At 38.0% G+C, this 22,324-nt stretch overlaps 1 protein-coding gene across 1 annotated transcript in view; it reads left to right on the forward strand.

Moving 5' to 3' along the window:
* The window catches only part of POU2F1 (POU class 2 homeobox 1), a 46,066-nt gene that overhangs the window by 9,281 nt on the left and 14,461 nt on the right, over window positions 1-22,324 (forward strand). Inside the window, exons 4-8 of the mRNA XM_009274558.2 lie at window positions 1,864-1,917; window positions 3,535-3,654; window positions 5,395-5,574; window positions 11,972-12,098; window positions 20,687-20,781. Of these exons, the coding sequence (XP_009272833.2) occupies window positions 1,864-1,917; window positions 3,535-3,654; window positions 5,395-5,574; window positions 11,972-12,098; window positions 20,687-20,781 (576 nt within the window). The remainder of the gene's footprint in view (window positions 1-1,863; window positions 1,918-3,534; window positions 3,655-5,394; window positions 5,575-11,971; window positions 12,099-20,686; window positions 20,782-22,324) is intronic.

Genomic DNA, 22,324 nt, shown 5'->3' on the forward strand with positions numbered 1-22,324 from the left:
GACTAGTTTTCATGGGTTGTCAGTGTGTGTTTAACATGGAGACAGATACAGCTGTTCTGCAGAATTTTGTGTGTTTGTTTTAGTCTTTGTTTTGTTATGTAGGTTGATCCAGAACAGTAATTGTATTTAGCACAGTGCTTTATCTTGCTTTGGAAATGTATTTATTTAAGCAGTTGTCAGGATCTTTATAACTTCATGTTTGATAAAGTGTGATTCATTTCTTGAAACTCTAGTTCAAAGGAAAATCTCAGCTATTCTTTTACGCACCTGCAGGTGTGTGGGAATCTATTGTCAAACTGTCCTCTTCTCGTGTAGCTGCTGTTAGTGGGGTGTTATTCAGCCTTAACACACAGTGCTTTCCTCCAGACTAATACAAAATATTAGTCTGTAGGCAACATTCAGGAACAATTTAATTTCTAATCAGAAAATGTTTGTTGTGTGGTGGAAGGGGGTGTCCAAATTGCATTCAAAGAGATTTTCAGCAATACGCTGGCTGTACCTGAGTGAGATACATTTGTAGTCTTTTATGTGGGGTTTTTTATTATTATGTAATTTTTAAAGTATTATTTCTGGGTATATTTTATGGATGGCAGGCTATTACTGTTTAGATTATTCTCTGCTGTTAGTTCATGTTAAAAGCTCAGATTACATCAACTATGTCAAACTATATTTTGCTTGTGATGAGGAGGAGCTTTTCTGGAAGTGTTTGCTTAGATGTAGAACATGCTTAGTAAGTCTAGTACCTTCATCTAGAGCGGTAGGAAATATTTCCAAGGTGACTCTTAAGGGTTGCCTGTTCGAATATTCAGTTATTCATTTCATGTACTGCAATTTAAATTAAAACTCTCCTTCCTGTGCTTGCAGATATGTGGACTCTCTTTTGTGATGTATATTATGTGGGGACATCTTTTTATAGAGGCAAGAGTGCTACATTTTGCTTTGCTTTATTTTATCCTTATGTGTTACCTGGTTTCCAAATGAGCAGTGGTTTTCAAACATGGCCAGAGATGGAATTCACTACAGGCTGTAACGCTGACCTTTGAAAGTGTTGGTAATTAATTACATAGCATTCCTTCTTTATAGTAGGAGTGGTGGTAGAAACAAGGCAAGAGTAATGAAAACGGTCTTGTAAATGAAAATTTAGCATTTGTTGTACAGAGAAAATCCTTAGAGATAAAATAACACTTTCTGAAAATCTCACTTTCTGAAGCATCAGTTTTTCTTCACTGCTAACCCACAAGAACTTCTTTGGACCTGTTAATCACAAACATTGAATTCAAGTTTTGAGTATACCTGAATCAATACAGCCTTTGTAAAGTGTCTCCAGTCCTCTGTATTGAGATCTTCTTTTCAGTGGCTGAGGACTGCAAATACTTGAATGGGTTGATTTGAGGAAGAGTGTTTATGCTGTGGGTTTTGTGCTATGCAGGTGATTGCTCCTCTGTCGTATAAGGAAGCGGGTGAATGCAGTGTACGTATTTGGGGTATGACCCATTCTGAAGTATTAGAAGGATGATGAGTAGAGCTTAAGACCCTCCCCTGAAACCTGGATTTTTTTAACAGGAATAGGAATAGTTAGCCTGTCCACCCCAAAATGCTCTGTTTCAACTCAATTTCATGATAGTATCCAGATCCCTAGGCAGGAATACATTCAAGCAAGAGGTAGACAAATAACACTGTGGAAGAGATTTTTTTCAGCCTGGAGCACAACCCCTATTTCACTGATTCACGTGTTAGAAGGGCATGCATTGTTCTTGGGGGAGTTTTTGTTGGGGTGCGGGTGGGGAGGTTGTTCTTTTTACGTTGTTAAAGTTTTCTGTGGATTCTACATTATTTCATTTCCATTTTTGCACTGTGTTGTAGGTCCAGCTCGCTGGAACAAGTTTACAGGCTGCTGCTCAGTCCTTAAATGTACAGGTAAAGACAGTTTCCTTCTGCTGCTTGTCCTTCTCTCATTGCAAACAGCATTGTGGTCCCATTAGAGATAGTTTTTAACCTATGATATGTTACTCTTCTTTCATTCTGACTTGTCTTGCAAGTGATAGGTATGAAGGAATAAGTTTTACAACTGTAAATCAGGTTCAGGATTGTAAGCATTCAGAAACTGGAGTTTAAAACATGCAGTGATTGTAATTTTATACTGAATTTCAGCCAGGTGTTGTATCATGAAAACTATAAAACTCCAGGAATATTTCATGTTCTTCCATTTATTCATTTATTTTAAACATAACAAGTATTACTTTGCAATTTGTCCTTACTTCTGGTAGCTGAATATAGGAGTGTAATGTAACATTAACTATGTGATGTGGCTAGTGTAGATTGTTTGTGTAAATAACATAGTGATTTCAAAATAAGTCAGAGTAATTGTTGTTTAATAATGTACGTGAGACAACAAAGCTTTCAAACTTTTTTATGATGCTGAACACTTCAGTGTATCAGTTAACGTGCCACTTCCTCTCAGTACTATATTAAGGGGAAAGGGATGCAGTTTTATTGAAAACTGGTTTCAGTATTGCTTGTTATTAAAGAATGTAGGTAGTACATTACATGAAATGCAATAGAATGTGGACCCACTTATACATAATAACAATTTGGAAAGAAGAGGAGGTATAGTGACCTTCCTTTCTAAGAGGAAGGAGGCAGAAAATTGCCTTGGTTGCCATGGTAAACTTCCATCCCTGAGAGAGATGTTGGCAAACAGGCTGTATCTCCAGTGCAGAATGTTTACAGTCCTGCGCTGTAATTATCGCTCAATGACTGGCAGAATTAATCAGAGCCTTTATGTTAATTAGCCTGCTCTGCAGTCCCCAAAACAGGTGGTGGAAAATATGCAAATCTATGCAGAATTTTAATGTTCTGCATAACCAGTTTTAATTATCATAAAACTCTCTCCCCCTCTTCATGCACTTACATTTCCTCCCTCATGTCTTCACAATTTCTTCTGTTAAAAAAAAAAAAAATCAACCCCCCCCAAATCTTTTAAAATAAAGCAGCATTCAATTAAATAAATGCTAAACTTTGATTATTTAAAAGCACTGTATATATTATGTGTTTTGCTGTAGGTAGATAAGCCTGTGAGGATTTCTCAAACCAGTTCCGTGTAAGCCAACAGTATGATGACTTAGAGGTACAGGATGCAGACATAGAAAATGGAAACAAAATCTCCTTTCCCTGGTTCCGTTGTTCAGGATTTTAGGCAATTAATAGTTTTAGCAACCTTTTCTTTCTTTATGGTGAAAGGTAGTGTCGGCTTCAGTTGCATTGCATAAAATGAAATGAGACCTGAAAATAATGTCAGAGTTACAAAAGACCAGAGTCTTTGTTTTGTTTAAACTGCATTACCTACAGACATGTTTGAGCAATCGTAGCTGAGATAGTGGGCACATAGAGCCATTGCTTAAACACACTCTTAAAATAAACCCAAGGGCTTTTTGTATGCAGATGAAAGATTTTTATTGTGCAGTGTTGAGATAGCAATGTTATACATTAACATCTGTTTTACACTATAAAGAGTTGTATTTTTTTTTTGACTAGTCTAAATCTAATGAAGAATCTGGGGACTCTCAGCAGCCAAGCCAGCCTTCCCAGCAGCCTTCAGTGCAGGCGGCCATACCCCAGACCCAGCTCATGCTGGCCGGAGGACAGATCACTGGGGTAAGATTTACCCAAGTATACTGCAGTAAGCCTCCTGTCCAGCAAATGATGGCAGTATCTACGGCAGTCCCTGTAGAACTGTCAGTGAAGGTTATTGTCATTTCCTTTAACATAGGAAGAAACTTGAGTGAAAGAGGGGACAGAAAATACCTTCCTATAAAAAAGCAGACTTTAATCTTTGTTTTTTGTTGCAAAGTATTTGCTTCAAAAACAAAAAAAAAATCGTTCTCTCTGTTCTCAGTATCCGTCTTGACTCTGCAATGAAGTTAAAACCTGGTGTGTGTACAAATAAGAAAGTCACTGATGTCATAAAGAGGAATTTTTATTTTTTTGCAAGATTAAAATGAGGCATGAGAGCATGAGACTAAATCTTATCAGGTAGCTGGGTGAAGAACAAAAATGATGGGAACTGCTGACACTAATTCTTCCTCTTCTCAAACACATTTCTTTTTAAGTAACTATATATTAGTGCTTGCCTTAAGCCTATTCAACCCTTCTGTTTTAACCTACCAATTTTGAGTTTTTAATTGCAAAGCTTTGGAATTAATTATGGAATAACTATTGTTTTAGGATTACTGGTGTTCCTGAATTGTTGTAAATGCTTTCAGTCATTTAAAAAAAGAGTAAGTTTTGTGAATGGGCTGGCTTGGTTAAAGAGTTTGCTTCCACGTAATCAGCTTTGCAGTTTTAAGAGTTTGCATGTTAATAAGGAATTTAGGGCAGTTGCTCCAACAATGTATTTATTATTTGAAGTATTAGGTTAGATCATCTCTACACTTGAATGAAATGAGGTCTTAATTTCATGTTCAGTTGTTAAATCTTCTCGTATTCTAGTGTGTAAATAAATGTCCTATTTAGGTTTTGGTTAATTACATTTGAAAGCTTTAAAACAGTCTCACTTTTAATACGTTATTAAAACCCAGCGTATTTTATTATTTTTCTCATTCTCAAAAAATATTGGTTTGTTTTAATTTATGATTGTCTGCAGTAGTGAAACATTCAAAACTCCAGGCCTATGCAGATATGGATTGTAGTAAATATGGGCATCAAGATTCATTTACATGTAAAGGAGTGACTGCTGCCACCTGTTTCACAGAGATAATGTGTGTTTGGGAAAGGGAAGGGATGTAAACTTGCCAACTCTATTCTATTTAAAAAAAAAAAAAGCAGATGGGGAGACTTGGAGAGAAACAAATGGAGCTCATGTTCTTTACTTATATCTTAGGGCATAATGGAAATGATGGAATATGGCAGGGATTCATGCTAATGTGAAGCAGCTGGGGTGTTATCAGTTTGTTCAGTAGCCATAGCCAGCATTCCTGCTTCTCATTCATCTGGCTAATCACTTGCTGTTCTGCTGGGTGTAAATTTCCTTTCAACTCCTGGCAATACTGATTCTTTTCTTTTGCTTGCTACTTAATTACCTTTTTCCTGAACCTCCTGGTAGAGCTGTGAGGAAAACTTAGAAGTAAAGTTAGGTTCTGTAGGTTCCAGTAAGTGCAAATGTTTGCATTCATGCAGTTTGTTTTATGTCAGGTCTGTGGTAGGTTGGGTCCTACACTGTGTTGAGTAGCCAGCTGTCTTTACTTAAGGCCAGAGTCATTGGCTAGTTAATGGCTGAACTGTAGTAATAGTTCTAGGAATGTCTGGTTAATATAACTAGTAATGAGCTAGCTGATGACTTTGTAGCTGAAGTGGCTCTTTCCATTATTAATGGCTGTGTTTTCTAATTATTTATAGCTCACGTTGACGCCAGCCCAGCAACAGTTATTGCTACAACAGGCGCAGGCACAGTTGCTGGCGGCTGCAGTGCAGCATTCAGCCAGTCAGCAGCACAGCGCTGCTGGTGCCACCATCTCGGCCTCTGCTGCAACGCCGATGACGCAGATCCCTCTATCTCAGCCAATACAGATTGCACAGGTGAGCCTTGAGGCTTGAGAGGGTGGAAAATAAAGAGGTTTGACTAATTGCATCATTCAAATAATATTTGTATTCCTTATTCAGTGAGTTTCTAGAGTCCTTGAGTACTGTTAGTCTTTCCTCATGCATCCTTAGCTGATGAGGTTGGAGTTGATAGTTTTAGCAAGGAATGTGTACTAGCTGCTCATCAGTTCCACTGGGCTTCTGAGTTTGTTCCAGAATCTGACCAGATGTTGTATTTCCTGAATTTTCCTCCTTGGAGTTAGCTTGAGAAAGGAGAAAAAGGGGTATAGAAAGATGCCCATAGAAATGACACTTGTTGAGACCTCTATGGATGGGAAGGGATACTTACCTATCACAAAGGATGCTTGTTAGATCCAAACAGCAAAATGATAGGGCTGAAGAAAGGCAGTTTGACTTGACACATTTGTGTGCTATTTTGGCTCGGTGCTTAATGCTCAGAGTTCAATGACAAAGAATGGGCACTCTTGTGTGTCTAGAGAAAAACTTGCCAGAATGAGTCTGGTGTCGGAATCTGTCCAGTTTTATGGTCTGCTGCTAAAGACTCGTTAATTCTTAATTCTGAAGAAGTGCTTGCCAAGGAAGTTCTGCTTACTAGGAGCAGCAAAGATCCTCCTGGGTCTTCCAGGATTGGCTTAATTCAGTGTGGAGAATGCAGCGCCACTGACTCTCTGCTTAGCATACATAGTGTGGAAACTCCTTAGACTTCTGGACAAGGGTAACTGAATGTACGGCATAGGCATCTTGAGTACTACTAGAGGTGATTGTGTTGCTGACGCTGAGGTCCATCTTTCCATAGATTAAGGGTTTCGGTACGTAATATTTCAGTTTGATTAGTCTAGCTGTGCAAAGTATGTTGGATATGTAATCTCCAAAGTTGCTGCTTCTTCCAGTGAGCAGGTTCTTTAAGACTGTCTGATGCTTTCTATTCAGACTATTTTCACTTGCATTAATTATTAATAATTATTATTAATAATTAATAATTAATTATTAACTAACTGGCATGAAGTATCTAAAAAGTGAACATGAAGGCTGATTAAGTAAAAGAACGGAAATGTCACAATTATCTGTGAAGTCCATTGGTGAAATGTGCTATTCCTTTATTGTGCTAGCCCAATAGCTGAATAACAGCCTGGTTGTGCTATCAGTTTTTTGTTAGCTGAAGTGGCAAACTTCTGTGGTGTTGGTCTAAAAGTTCTGACCTCTCTGGATGTCCTTACAGAGGCCAGTGACACCATCCCATATTTAAAAGGCCAGTACTGACGTTGCCCACAGACCCCTCACACTGAGCCTCTTGGTGCACTGTGGCAAGTCATGTGACCAGATATTAATACTTCTTTTAGCAAAGGATCCCACTTCGCTGTCATGATCTGGAGATGACTCAAGGACGTAGCGTTCAAGGAAACTTGTAACTCCCAAGACCATCTCTTAATTTTGTTAAGCCTTTGTCTGTAGCCAATAGTGCAGACAGATTCCAAGAAAAGAATGGGAAATGCCCTTGTCAAGGAAGTTGATGGTTAGCTTCTAACATTTCTCCATGCACCTGTCACAGAGTTCCCATTTGACATTATACAAGTCTTTTAACCTAAATGTAAGTGATCCACAGGTGTGTGCCTCTTGTCTTCCAGGTGTGCAGCTTAAGATAGCGAGGTCTGCTTTACTGAAGTGTGGAGCATTAAAATTTCATATTAATAAAATCTGTACCTTGAACTTTCTGGCTTTACGTTTGTCAAATATGCCACCAAATTAGTGGATACTTTTGAAGGCATTGTTGTGCATGTGTGAGATGTTGTTAATCCTGCTTTTCCACTTCAGTGGGAAGCTATGAAAACGAGCGAAGCATTTACAATTATTAATTTAGTACTGGGTTTTTCTCCAGAACTTTAAAAATCTTCAGAGAAGTGTTTGAGAAGAGTTGAAAAGATCAGGCATGTGCCATCAAATAGGAGCTTCTGAAGTGAGCAGTCTGGTTTGTGCATGTGAACGAGCTAAAGGCTCTATGAAAAATAGCATGTGATCATGTAGTTGCCACCATTATAACGTGTATTTGTAGCACAAGGGGAACAAATTAAAGCTTCACTTGTTTTCTGGCATTTCTAATTACTTAAATGTTTGACTTTACAATTAATTTCTTTTAGGATAGGTTATTTTGATATATAAATGTAGCTTGGTTGAATCTTGTTAGCTTCTTATGATGAAAGTGCAGGGCATAATTTGTGCAGGTGTTGGACATAATTTGAGATACTTTATGGAAAAATTTCACTGTCTAGGTTTGTAGGTGGATAACACCATGCTTTTTGATCCATCTTGACAACTATTTATAAGCAGTGCTCAGCTTTGTTTGTGTTGCTATGGTAAACATATAGCTGATTACACATATAGTTGAATGTTTGTTTTTTAATTGATGATTTTTGAATAATTGATTAACTGGCAGGTCTCTGCAGCAGGGGGATTACTATATTTATTTTAATTAACTAATTGCACAAGCATGACTTCTTTAATGTGCACTGCAGTTAATGTAAGGTGTCTTGCTGCAGCAGTCTGGTGAGATGTTAGTGGTGCTGCTGGGCTGATGCTAAATTGTCACTAAACAGTTGTAAATTGATAATTTTTGAATAATTGATTAACTGGCAGGTCTCTGCAGCAGGGGGATTACTATATTTATTTTAATTAACTAATTGCACAAGCATGACTTCTTTAATGTGCACTGCAGTTAATGTAAGGTGTCTTGCTGCAGCAGTCTGGTGAGATGTTAGTGGTGCTGCTGGGCTGATGCTAAATTGTCACTAAACAGTTGTACCAAGTTTTGGAGTTCTTTGTAAACTTTACTTGCTTTCAGGATCCATAATCAGTGTTTAGATGATGTAAACCTCAAAGTGACAGAGATGCTTAAGTTTGTACTGAAGCTGTAACTGGAGATAATGGCATTGAATTTAGAACTTGAGATTATTTTTATTTAGAAACAAAAAACTCCCTCACGTCAAGACGTAGCACTTGGCAGATTATTCTGTCGAGGTGGGATTTGGATTGTTTTGATCTTTCTAAATTGTTGGGCAGCACCGGAAGACATGCATGTTTCCCCAAAAGTCTTCCCATCTCTTCCTATGTGCTTGTGCTAGTATACAGATTTTACAGATTTTACCATCGAGAAAAAAAATATCAGTATAGGAAAACAGTTTCGGGGTTATTTGCATGGTTGCTATTGGGAGATTTATTGTAATGCTACAATTAACTAAATAATAAAACTTTTTCCCAAGGTAGAAATAAAGTTGGATTTCAAATGAATTTGAGGGGCTGGTAGGGCTATTTAAGAGTGATTAGCCTTGGAGGTATCGTTTCCATTCTGCGTTACAGAATTATAGTTCTGTATTTAAACAAGACTCAGCCAAGATACCATTTACCAAGGCAGATGCACAGAATAAGATTGCTTATACCAGTTATCCCCGAGGCCTCAATTTAAAAACAGTTTTCTCATACTGAAGTGTAAGAGCCTGATGATAAGAGTTGTCATGTCTTAGCTGGGTACCTGTGTTATGAATACTATAGTCTTAAACAAAAAGCTCTCCTCCTTTGATCTTACAAATACACTGCCACTGTTTCTTTGTATTCTTTCTTGTATGTAACTCCATCTCCAGTGGTGCTGCTTTAAATCATCTGAGATCTGCTTGGTCATCTGGAGGGGTTTCACTCGTTTGCTTTTGGTGGGGGAGGTCCTCAACCTATCTGTTTTTCTGTTCATACTTTTTCCTTCAAAAATTTCTTCCCAACTCTTCCTTTTGTTTTTCTACTTTTTCTCTTATCCACCTCTATTTTCATCCTTCAGCCTCTCTTCATTTCTTTTTCTTCCGTCCAGTGTTCACAGCCATAGTCAGCTTGCCCTACTCTTTCTATTTCTGTTTCTTCCTCTGCATCTAGTCCTTGCGTCCAATTCAGTATGAGCCCCTCTGTGCTGGAGGGTCTGCTCAGTCTGCAAAGGTAACCAGTAGAGCATCGAAAATCAATGAATAAATGATTGGAGATCCATGTCGCGTTGGGCTCGAAGTACGAGTTTTTAGTAGCAGTTCTGACCAATGTAACTTTGATATGAAGTCAGAAGAAACATGGAATTCCTGGGAAAAACTGGAGCAGTTATCTCTCTCTTTTTTTAGGAAGGAAATTTGCCTCGATTTTGTAGGAATGGTTGCAGTACTTCTCAAATTTTCTGAAAGCAAACAATACTACCAAATTTAAAAACACTCTGTTGCGCTGGGGGGCACTTTTTAAAATTTTACCATTCTCATAAAATGGAAGCTTCTATTTCTTAAAGAGCATTGCTTGGTCAATCCATCTGGTGTCTGTCTACCATATTATTACACTGCATGCTTTTGACTTAACATGACCAAGTTGCCTAAGTGATTGACGGCCAGTGTCTTTGTAATGCAGGTTAAGTAGTCGTTTTCTTATAATGCACGTCTATGGTCTCATAAATCAATGGACTCTGTATTTTTTTTTCCTCCCTAGTCTTTCTTTCCACCCACTGACAGTCCCCACCCCTCTTTCCCAGAAGGAGATTGTTGCAACTTTTAAGTCTTAGTTTAACAGTTTTAAAATAATATAAGGTCATGGACAGATAACTATATTCTGCAAAGGGTTGTATCGTGTAAATAAAAAGTTATCCTTGTCAGTCTGTCTTGGCTTTCCGTCACCGGCAGTTAATGGGCTTTCTCCCACTTCTGGTTTAAAACGAGCAGCTCCATTCAAGCAGCCAGATGGAGCACTGTTTAGGAGCGACGAACTGGCATTAACATCTTCTGACACAGTTGGTCCCAGAAGAGGTATCTGTCTGCAAACAGGTACCCTGGTATCTGAGTAACTTACCTGAAATAGAGTTTTGGGAGGTTTTTTGTTTGCTTGGTTTGGTTTGTTTAATGGGAGGTTCTAAGTGTGGGAAATATTTCAGGCTTTTATCCTTCTGCGCTGAGCAGCTTGTGTGAGTGCTCAGTAACCTGCCTCAGTCAAAATGCGTGGTGGCTACTTTACTGGCCTTAAGAAGCACATCTTTGTTAGTCTGGCTCACTTTAACTCAAGTATGTTAGGAAGTATGTTAAAACGAGCAGCTCCATTCAAGCAGCCAGATGGAGCACTGTTTAGGAGCGAACTGGCATCGTTAACATCTTCTGACACAGTTGGTCCCAGAAGAGGGTATCTGTCTGCAAACAGGTACCCTGGTATCTGAGTAACTTACCTGAAATAGAGTTTTGGGAGGTTTTTTGTTTGCTTGGTTTGGTTTGTTTAATGGGAGGTTCTAAGTGTGGGAAATATTTCAGGCTTTTATCCTTCTGCTTGGCGGGTATTTTGAAACAGCTGCTTCTCAGAAAGATGGAAAGATTCTACACATGTATAGATAGTTTTCATAGATTACCTCTGTTATGTTGTCTGGCTTCACATTGTGCTTCAGTTTTCAAATTTCAGTTACTCTTGTTATTGTCATGTTTGAAGAAGATGAAAAGAAAAAGGCTAGTTTGGGGGGAATATTTTTAAGCAGTTCTCTGTTTTCGTTCTCCAGCTAGACAGCAAGTTGAAGCATTTTTCTTGATGATTCAGTTTCTCAGAGATTAGCATTTACATTGAGACCAGTCATTTAATTATAGAAAATTAATAGTTCTCAATGGTTTAAATACATAAAAGTAGGGTTCTACGGTAGTGCAGCGGTTTGGATTATTCCTTTTAACCTTAATTATAGCCATGTCTATTAAGCTTATTGTAATTTGTTTCAGAACTAATCAAATACATTTACCTACTATTTGAGTTAGCTATTTCCTGAAATTTGACCTGAACGACCAGAGTGCAAACTAGGAATCTGTAATTTTTTGCTTTTCTGTTGCTGATTAGAATGGTAATTGCAGATTGTTGTTACAAACAAAAATAGCTCCCAGCTAATATGCTTGATTTGTCAACAATGAATTTTGTAGCAGAGTTGCATCCTCAAAAAATAAGACTGAGAAATCCAGGTGCTGATAAGTCTAAAGTATTTGAAAACTTCTGCCTTTGGTGGGGAGGGAGATCGATTTTTTTTTTTTTTTTTTCCCTTTTTTTAAAAAGCAGAACAGTGCTAGAAATATTTTGCTGGGTTATTTGGTAAACAATTTTTGTTTGGTTTTATGAAGGACAGTGAAATTCAAATTGTCAGCCTAAAGGATATTCAGTAGCAGGACTGCTATGTTTGACATCCACTTTTATCTCTAAATGTTAGAATGTAGCTGGTTGATAGGAAATCTAGTTACGTTGGGAGTCATGGCTGCCTTAAATGTCTAACACACAGCTCTTTCTTTTCCTTTTTCTTCTTTTTTTTTTCTTTTTTCTTTTTTTTTTTTTCCCCTTCCCCTGTTTCCTTAAGGATTTGCAGCACTTGCAGCAGCTTCAGCAGCAGAATCTCAACCTGCAACAGTTTGTGTTGGTGCATCCAACAACCAACTTGCAGCCAGCACAGTTCATCATCTCACAAACACCGCAGGGGCAGCAGGGTAAGTGCTCCTTGCCAGAAAAGAAAATCATACATAGCTTTTTAGAGGAGAAGGTGAAACTGAGGTGGTTCATACACCTTCACTAACTGTTGATATTCCCTAGGAGAAATAACAGTACTGCAATTAGGAGACTCTAACAGGTTGTCCCTTTCTGGGTGTTAGACCTCAGCTTTGTCAAAGTTTGTGTAGCTCGCTTCTCAAGGAGGATCAATGCAGAGATTATGACATGGGAAAATTGGTTAACAACAAGGCCTCTTGGGAAATACTGCAGCATGTGAATTTCTGGGTCAGGCTCTCAAGAAGGAAGCCTGCTGGGAAGAGAACTTGGAGAAGACAACTCTCCAGATCTCAAAGGCAGAATCCTAAGAGGTAGAGGCCTGGAGGGTGTCTGGGCTGTCTGGATTAGGTCAATGCTAAAAGGGCTACAAAATTCTAAGACTGGAAAAAGATGACAAAACCTAGAGTCCTTGCGGGAGACTAGAAAAGTCCTTAAGTCTAAAGAGGGTACAATGAATTTTGTCATAAACTGAAATAATAATTACACCTTGGGAAAAGAGCTAGAATGCTTGATTTTGTATAACAACTCTCGGAAATAATATTTTGGCGATACACTGGGTGTGGCTTAATGCTAAAGGCAGACCAAGGCAGTGGTAGGTGGTAGTGTGCCAGACCAGTTAAGATGTTGCACAGGAACTTTGCTCTAAGAACTGATATGTTCAGGTTGCAATACATCACAGTACTGATTGCACCCCGTTTGATGCCCACAGAAAACTGCATTTAGCCATGGCCTCTTATGCTGATATATTCCAATGGTCTTTTTACCCCCTTTCTCTTCTACATGAACTCTACTCAGTTGTTCAGGTCTGGTAATCCAAAGATTCTTGCTCAGAAGGCAAATCCTGTTATGCCTGAAGAGTCCTCCAGAGCCTGGCTGTCCTATAAAGTGGCTCTTTGCACCACATTTTCTTCTGTTCCTTTCAATTTTTTCATGCATCATTTCTTCTTATATACTATGAGTTGGGTAGAACTGGCTTTCCATTATGCTGAAGCTCTCTCACTGTCTGAATGCTCTCACATTTGAATAAAGGGTTAGTCAAAATTACCTTTCTTTTAATAGGACTTGATTTAGGACAGCTTTTATACCAGCACTGGTAGAAAATGACTAAAAGACTATTCATGGAGGCATTTAGTGATGTACTAGTTTCTTAAAATGAAGCAGAGCTTATAAGCTTAACATATTCTAGAAGAAATCAAATGTCACCAAAATTTAATTCGAGGGTTCTTTAAAATAGGCTTTGTTGTTGTTGTTGTTAAATTCTTTTAAGGAAACAGCAAGCACAAAAGCATTGTTTTGAAAAACTCACTGGTATTAATGTCTGCCTACATTTTTCAGTTAACTTCTGCTGGTTTTCTAAAATATCTCCAAAGATGCTTCACAAAAAAAGAAACTAACAAGCAAATTATATTCATCTCTCAAAATTAATTGTTTGCATTATAGAAAGGAAGTAAGGCTTTTTGTTTGTTTAAAATCTTCTGAAGTAGAATAACTACCAGAAGAGGTTTTCATAGTACCTTTTCCAGGGGCCATCTGTGAAAATGATTTCTTCACTGCAATTTAAGACCTGCATATTGCTGTCATCAGTGACGCAGTGTGTGTAAAAACACCATGTTTTACTGGTAATGTGCAGCCTGGACAACTGAATAGCTCAAAAATGTAGGAAGATTTATATTCTGTATTCTGACCATAGGCCATTAGTGTGTGACAACCTTCCAAACTGAAATGCTTGAATGGATCTAACTTTCTTTGTAAACACTCAATGATAAAGCAACATGTATGTCATAATACCCCTTATCTCACTTTTTGGTGTGGCTATTTGCAGTATTTCATGGTTATTGTTAGAAGATCTCAAACAGCATGTTATTATTTATGAGAAAGATTGAGAAAGTGTGTATTTCTATTTTGTTATTTGCTGTTGCAGCTGACTTTTCCATGTTGCTCTTGTCCTATTGCTCCATTAGTCAACTTCATGAAATAATAAACATTCTGAAGAAACTAGCATAGAGCTTTCTTTAAAACCAATGGCACTCAGATTTTTTTGGATGCCTCATTGGTACTGCATGCAGCTTTATATATATGTGTGTTTGTATGTATTTAATAACTAAAATGAAAATTCAGATTTATTTATAGATTATCTGTTCTGGAAGAAATCTATTCCTTTACAGACTGCACTACATATTTTGTACATGCCATGTAGTCATGTAAATGAGAAACATTGTTTTTAATACAAGAGAATAGTTTTGAGGGAAATAAGTGAAGAATAGTATCTCTAAACAAGATCGTAGAAGACGTAAACATTTGGTAGAGAAAAGCTTTTACCTGAAGAGGTGATAGGGTGCAGAGTAATGCAATCATCAGCAATCATATTTAGATTCTTGGAAGAGCTTGAACATCATGGCTTAGATCCAACTTCTGAAAAATTTTAGAGAAGTCAATACCTAAAATATTAATCAACAATCAGGATGTTATTCTGCTATGTTTCTTCAACACACATTATAAATCACAGCAGCAGATGTGAAATTCTCCCCAAAAATCCACTGCCATATGTCGAACGTAGTCATCTTCCTTTTCCACATGATTTGTGGTTATTCAGTGGCTTACGTGAAACAAATTGTAAAGTTCCTGTTTTTCATGGTGTGTAATAGGTAACATCATAACTGAAGGAATTGTTTCAAGCCTCAGCAGATATAGAATCATTAAGGTTGGAAAAGACCTCTAAGATCGAGTCCAACCGTCGACCCAACACCACCATGCCCACTAAACCATGTCCCTAAGCGCCTCATCTACACGTCTTTTAAATACCTCCAGGGGTGGTGACTCAACCACTTCCCTGGGCAGCCTGTTCCAATGTTTAACCACTCTTTCAGGAAAGACATTTTTCCTCATGTCCAATCTAAACCTCCCCTGGCGCAACTTGAGGCCATATGCAGAAGATTGAATGGAAATAGAAATTTGGAACAATTTCTTATTCAGAGCAATTATTGTCCCCATATTATTGTTAAAGTCACAGGCAGGAATGTAGCACCTTGTACAGTCTTTATACCTCTTGTATCTAATAGATCTGTCTCTAGAATAATAAATTCAACATCCTTTACTGCAATTATAGCTGCTGCTTAAAAATATTACCCTCATCAGATGACCGTTCGCCTTTCTACTTGGAAGATATTGCCAATAAAAATCGTATCGGTAAAAATCTGAATGGAGAGGGGAAATGGTGCTGCATTTCATTTAAATTCATCTTGCAAACAGAAGTCGTTAAGATCTGAGAAAAGACTGCATCATTGTCAAGGAGGTTTAGAAACAGTACTTATGAAGAAAGTATCCAGAAGGAAGACAAGCTACTAATTAGCCTTAAACATTGAAACTGGGCCTACCTATTCTCAAGTTATTGCTGTTAATTATTAAAGAACTTGTTTATGATTTCATTTTTTTAATTGTGAAAATACCTGGGATGATGATAGCAGGCCAAATCCAGTCCTGTTCTCTTCTTGCGTACTTGTCCTACAGACTTTGAGACGTCACTCGTATCATTCAAAAAAAAAAAAAAACCAACACATTTTTAAAATGGGATAATGAATGTTAAACATTGGTACCTACCCTGCTGGCCTCTGGTACAGAGTGCAGCTCCCTCACCCAATGTGAGGATGGAGGAAGATACCTGAAGTTGCCTATGTTTCTTCTCAGATGCATCAGATTTGTAATGGACAAGTGTTCATCTCATCTGAGATTGTGCATCTGCACTGCCCTTACAGGACTCCTCCTCATTTTGTTAATAATATGCTATGTGAACCAGGTGAAAGTGCTTTGGTCCCCTCAATATGCAGATGAGGAGACCCAGCTCTTCATTGTCAAGAGACTCTTAATGACTGCATATTTGCTGACACAGCAGTTGAGTAAAATGTAGCTGACTCAAACTCATTCCTCAAGTAAGAGGGGAGAGCTTGAAGTGGAAGAAGTGGTTTAAATGCTGACTTTTTCCCCTGTGCTGCAAATACCCATTACCAAGATATGAATTAAATGCTTAATATTTACTGTCCTCTTTGAAATCAAGTCTTTGCTTCTAACCATCCAAACAGCATCAATGGGTAAAAAAATGTTGACTTTCACTGGGGTAGTGTGGCAGCACCTTTGCATGGGTCACTGAATTAGTACTCTTCAAAACCACAGTTCACCAACTTCAGCACATTTGCTTCATGTTCTTGAACTGATCTTAAAGGGTACCTGGATACTGCAAAAGGTGCAGCAGCATGCAGCAGCTTAACATCTCAGTGGAACAGATTTGTGGGAATGCATAGGTTAGTACTTTCTCTCCTGTGTTGGATCCTAATACAATTCCAACTACCAGTCCCCATTTTGGAAGATCTGGATTTGATAAAATGAGGTACACCAAAGTGCCCAGAAGTTTCTTTGCATCAACAGTGATCAACAAAGTTGATCAAATGGCACTGTATGTAATATGTGGTATGACACCCTTCTTTCTTCCCTTTCAGTTGTTTCCAGTTAATCAAATTATGACAGTGTAATGGCTTTGTCTTGCAAGCTAACTTCCAGGATATGTCTGTGAGAAGATGAACAGCTTTGGCAGAGAAAAAGCAGTCAAGTTCTTAGATGAAAAAACTCACTCTTTTGGGAGATCAGTTAGTGATGAATTATGTATTATGCTTCTTATACTTTTTAAAAATTAAGCTGAAAAAATCACTTGAATGTTTGTTTTATCTTTTGTTTAATTTTAGACAGTAAGAACTGAACCCCAGATCAGTCCTTGGGGACTGTTGGCTGGCAGGAAGGGTTTTTTGGCTTGGGACATTATTCATGCTACTCGTAGACATTACAGGAAAAGTCCTGGATGATGGTAGATGCATTTACTTAAAGTATTAAAAAAAAAAAAATTAAATATCTCTAAAGCATCATACTTTTGCATAAATCCGTATCTACCTCCATGCAGTCATTCTTTTGGAATGTCACGTAGGTGGTTTGTATGCCATATTTAATGCAATAATACCATGCTGTTCTTAGAACCCAAAGCAGAGGGCTAGAAATACTACCTCTGTAAAGTTAAGTATACAAGTACGATATTAGTTTTTTATAGATTCAAAAAATCTTGTAGGTTGGAAGGGACCTCTAGAGGTCATGTAGTATTGCTCAAAGCAGGTCCAATTACAGCAGAGTGCTCAGTGCCTTGGCCAGTTGAGTTTGAACATCTCCAAGGATGTTGATTTTTTTTCATGGTAAAAAAAGAAAAAAAAATTGTTTCCTTATATCTAGTTGGAGTTTTCCATGTTCCAACTTATGTCTGTTGCATCTCCTTACTGTGCACCGTCAAGAAGAGTCCATTTCTGTCTTTGAAGACAGCAACAGGATCTCACCTTAGTCTTCTCATAAGGCTGAACAAACCAACTCACCCATTCCTCATATGGGTGTTCCAGCCCGTTAGCCACCCTGGGTGAGACATAACTCCAGATATGGTCTCACAAATGCTAAATGGAGGGGAAGAATCAAAAGCCTTGACCTGCTGGCTGCGCTCTTGCGAATACAGCCCAGGATGTGGTTGGCTGCCTTTATTGTAAGGGCACACTGCTGGCTCGTGTTCATCTTATTGTCCTCCAGGACCCCCAGGTCTTTTTTCTGCAAAACTGCTTTCTAGCCAGCCAGTGCCCACCCTGTATTGCTGCACAGGGTTATTCCAGTTCCCATGCAGGACATTGCATTTTCCTGCATTGATCTTCATAAGGTTCCATTTGTCCAGCCTGTCTAGACCCTGACTTCTGGCCTATTGACCACTCTCCCCATATTTGGTATTGTCTGCAAACTTGCTGAGAATATATTTTTGTCCCATCAGCCTTATTGTAATAAAGATGTTAAATAGTATTGATGCCAGTATGAGTCCCTAAGGAAACAGCAAAGTTTTGAAACACCAGTATCTCAGCAGTTGCCTAAAAGGTGCAGTTTTGGACTTATACTGTATTTAAAAGGCTGTGCTGTGTGCCCTATAAGTTAAGTCACTGAAGTTATCTTGGACCCAAGTGGGGACCAGTAGTTTCTTCTCAGAAAAAAACCAAAGGTGAAGCTTAGACTAGCACAAGTCATGTCTGAAAAGAGCAAAACTGCAGCTGCCCACCCATGGAAGCCAACGAGAGTCCAAAGTGTGTGCACAGCAACTATCTGAAAAGACTAAGTCAGTGGAAGAGATGTGTACTTTGCCAAAACAGTTCAGCTGCTTTCCCCACCCCTTGATCATTACTTCAGTCAGCTGCAGGTTGAACTAACTTGTTCTTTCTCCAGTTTCTGCCTGAGATGCCTTGTATCAGTATTTCTTAAATAGGAAAAATTGTAAAAACTGAGTAGATGAAACATGTTCAGAATATTTTATACTGTCCTTCAGTGATAATTACTTCAGAACATATGAGTGAGAATAAAGTGAGGAAGAGTGTAGTCATCTTGTGCTATCAGCAAAAGTGTTATTGCTAGAAAAACATCCTCTGGGATTTCTCTGAGGACAAAAAAATCATGAAAGGACAGTCCTAATTGCTCTGATTACAGTCAGAAGATGAGTCAGTAACTTGTGATCGATGGTGTTACCGGTGGACTAGAGGTCAAATGTGGTCACTGTCGGCTGCCTATTTTTTGTTTCATTGTTGGTCAGCCGCTCTCTAGTGTCAGTGTGATGGCTTGCCCCTTTCTATTTCAAGTTGTCAGTTAAAATTTACTGTCACTAAATGAAGGTCAAAACCTCTTCACTTAGAGGTGACTGTTTACTAATTAATATTTAAATTTGGGCAGCTGAAATCATCTTTCAAGTGAACAAATATTTGCATTGTAAAAAGCACTGTGTAACTGTAGTAGGTAGCTGTCTTGGAAGTTCCTTAAGCTGAACCGTTCCCTCGCTGTGGCTTTTTAAAAACACAGCTGGAACATGTTGATTATGTGGTGCAAAGCAAATTTACATAGTTGTCTATGCTGTGCTATTATGTTGCATAAGCAGCTGGCTTTATTCTGTGGGTCTTGAGCATTTTGATAGCAACACATTCTATTTAAAATACATATTCAACACTTTGTTTAAAAAAAAAAAAAAGTAACAGTAATATCACTGTCAGAAGACAATTCTTCTGTAGTTATGTATCCCTCATTGAGGATACATTTTCTCCTTCCTACCCATGGTAGTCCCTCTTTTCATGTCTCCTATGGCCTTAACCTTGCATAAAACATCCACTTTCTCACTCAGTATTTATCAAGTCCTAAATTCCTGTGTCCCTTACCTGTATTCTGCTAAGAGGTAGCTGGTCATGAGTGGTGTGCTCTGACTGATCGGCCAGCTGATGAGCTAGAACAGACCATGTCAAACTAAAATTACAGAATTTAAGTTGTACTTACTTGGTGTTCTGTCCTCTGAGTGGCCATAGTGTCCATCTGTTGTTCTCGTGTCATCGTTCCCCCCTGGTTTTAGGAACTTGGTATACTGAAGATGCCTATTAAGTGTAAGTTTAATTAGTTAGGTTTTTAAATTATTATAGGCGAAATTGATAATCATAGTCAGGAGTTACCTAAAGAATAACAGTAATATTTTTCACAATAAAATTGAGGGAGTTGACTAGCTGTAGGTATATTTTTGTCAAGATTCTTACTCGTTAAAAACATAGATATTTTAGTATTAGAAATAAAAAAAAAAAAAAAAATCAGATAGCTTCTAGTTAAAATGAATAGATGCAAGCATATATCTCAATTTCATGAGAGATTTAATAAACCATACAAATAGTGGACTGTAAGAGAATTTATTTTTAGAATGACAGCACATTGCGTGTATTTGTTGCATCAGTCCCAAGTGTTCCTTAATGTTACCACCTTTTCATAATAGCAGGGGTTTTCATATATTCAGTGTACTGTTTTTCTATTTGTGCAATTTAAGCAGTGTTTGGTATCTTACCTAAGCTTTAAGTTCTCATTACTTTTCCAAAAGATTCCTTCTTTATTTCAGCCAGGAGGAGGTTATCGGGGCTTGTTTTGTCTTCTGGTGTCGTCTGCTTAAGTTTGCCAGAGAAAGTTGCCTTCTTGTTAGGCAGCTGGTATGGGGTGATACGGAGAGGAAGAAGGGTGATCAAGGAGCCAAATTTGTGGTTTTGATTAGTATTCAGTTGTTGGATTTGATCTGATTAGTGTTCGGTTGTTGATTTTTATATGGCTCCCTAATTCTTGGTCAGCTGTTGGTTACAGGAAGAGGTTTACCCAAAATCTGCAAGCTGAAAGGGGCAATAAATGATTCCTGCACACAGAACTGGGATAACATAGATCATTACAAACTCTTTCTGCAGAGGAGACTAGTACAGACTTCTCTCTTTTACCCTTCTGTCACCACATATACTTCAGGAAAATGCAAGGGGATTTTGGACTGGAAAGTCCGAAGTCTGAAGATATCTATGCAGGGATGAAATGAAGGTGTGCATCTCAAATTTATGTGGCAAGAGCCTTGTTTCACTTCATTTCATGTTTTAGTCTTTTTAAATGACAAACCAAACCCACCCTTTTATCTTTCCAGGTCTCCTGCAAGCGCAGAATCTCTTAACGCAACTACCTCAGCAAAGCCAAGCCAACCTCCTGCAGTCTCAGCCAAGCATCACCCTTGCCTCGCAGGTCAGGCTTATTTCTACAGTTCATGAGTTGCTTTGAGGGGATTTAAACTATTGCAAGTGAACGGACCCTTTGTATTAGTTACCAGAGTAGATGCTGTAGCTATAATAGTGAGTTTGTCTTTCTAGATAGGTTCAGTGTAGAGCTGAAGTATCAGTAACTTCAATTTTGTAGTTTCCACCCTAATGTGCCTCTTTTCATGCATTTAATGTTCTAAATTTTTATTTTTAGCTGAAAATTTCCATGATTGATATCTTGAGTTAATGGCACTAGAGCATCCTTTGATTTCTTGTAAGGCTTTCTTGGACAATCTACAAATCTGTGAAATTCAGAGGAGCAAGGTGTGGGCTACCTAAAAAGCTCAAAAAGAGGATTACTGACAAGTATCTTTTTTTCTAAAGATTGCAGTGGTAATCTATCTTTATTGTAGCTTAGTTGTTTTGCTATTATTGCTAAGTCATTGCCAGTCTTATTAGTTACCTTCTGTGAAAGTGAAGACATTGTTAGAAATGCATTAAAATATTCTGTTAGATATATGTTAAAATATTAAAACTTTATGATTAAGCTTTCAGACTAAAAAAGGCAATTTTAAGGTTGCACATGCCTGCAAATTTAATTTTGCTTCACTCTGGATTTTACTGTGCAGTTTAGTTACATGACTGCATGCTGTTTCTCAAATACCATGTAATATCATATGGTATCTTCCTGCCAACTTGGTTACATATAAGAATTTTTTAGTCTGTAATAAGATGCCCGAGTCTATGAGAGTCATAGAAAACTACATTTTCTATTATACCACCTGTAGTATTTTTCATGCACCATGTGGAAAATGGAATGTGTCTTACCTCTGTAGTTCATACCTCAGTTAGCAGCATGACTCCCTACTAAAGATTAAACTTGGATTAAAAAAAAGTATCAAAACTACAAAGAGAAAATAAATTATATAAAGGGGGTAAAGTCAGTAAAGACATATTGCAGTAATTACTCACTATGCTTAATGTAAATTAAAAAAAAATTAAAAACCTTTATAGTGTGACACACATATCTGCAATCCTAGAAAGATCATATATGATCACATTATTTCTCAAGTAATGGAATTATAGATCCTGACCGCCCTCTACCATCTGCTGTGCACTGCAAAATACTGCACTAACTGAGGAGAAAAACAACATAAGGAGCTATGTAAAGACTCAGCTATATGTAGGCCATTTCTTTTAGAACAGCCATTTCTGGACCTTTGCGTAGACTTTGCATAGTACTGTAGTGTTGCATGGACTTGAGGCTGTTCTCACTTGTCCTGAAGGAGTCCATAGTTTCAGAACTGCGTATAGGATATAAAAGCATGAAGTCACCTTTCCTTAAGAGCCTCAGCTGAACTGAATAGAATTTAACTAGAGTAAATGATTTGTCTCAGTTCATCTATGGCATGTAAGAAGGTAGAGTTATGCGCTCAAAACATGTTTCCAGTGTTCCTGTTGCCCATAAAGCCTGAACTGTGCAATACCAGATCTTAATGTATTTTGTTCACCTGTGAATATTATCCATG

Source organism: Aptenodytes forsteri, unplaced genomic scaffold (assembly GCF_000699145.1).
Source record: "Aptenodytes forsteri isolate BGI_AS27 unplaced genomic scaffold, ASM69914v1 Scaffold287, whole genome shotgun sequence".
NCBI classification, from domain to species: domain Eukaryota; kingdom Metazoa; phylum Chordata; class Aves; order Sphenisciformes; family Spheniscidae; genus Aptenodytes; species Aptenodytes forsteri.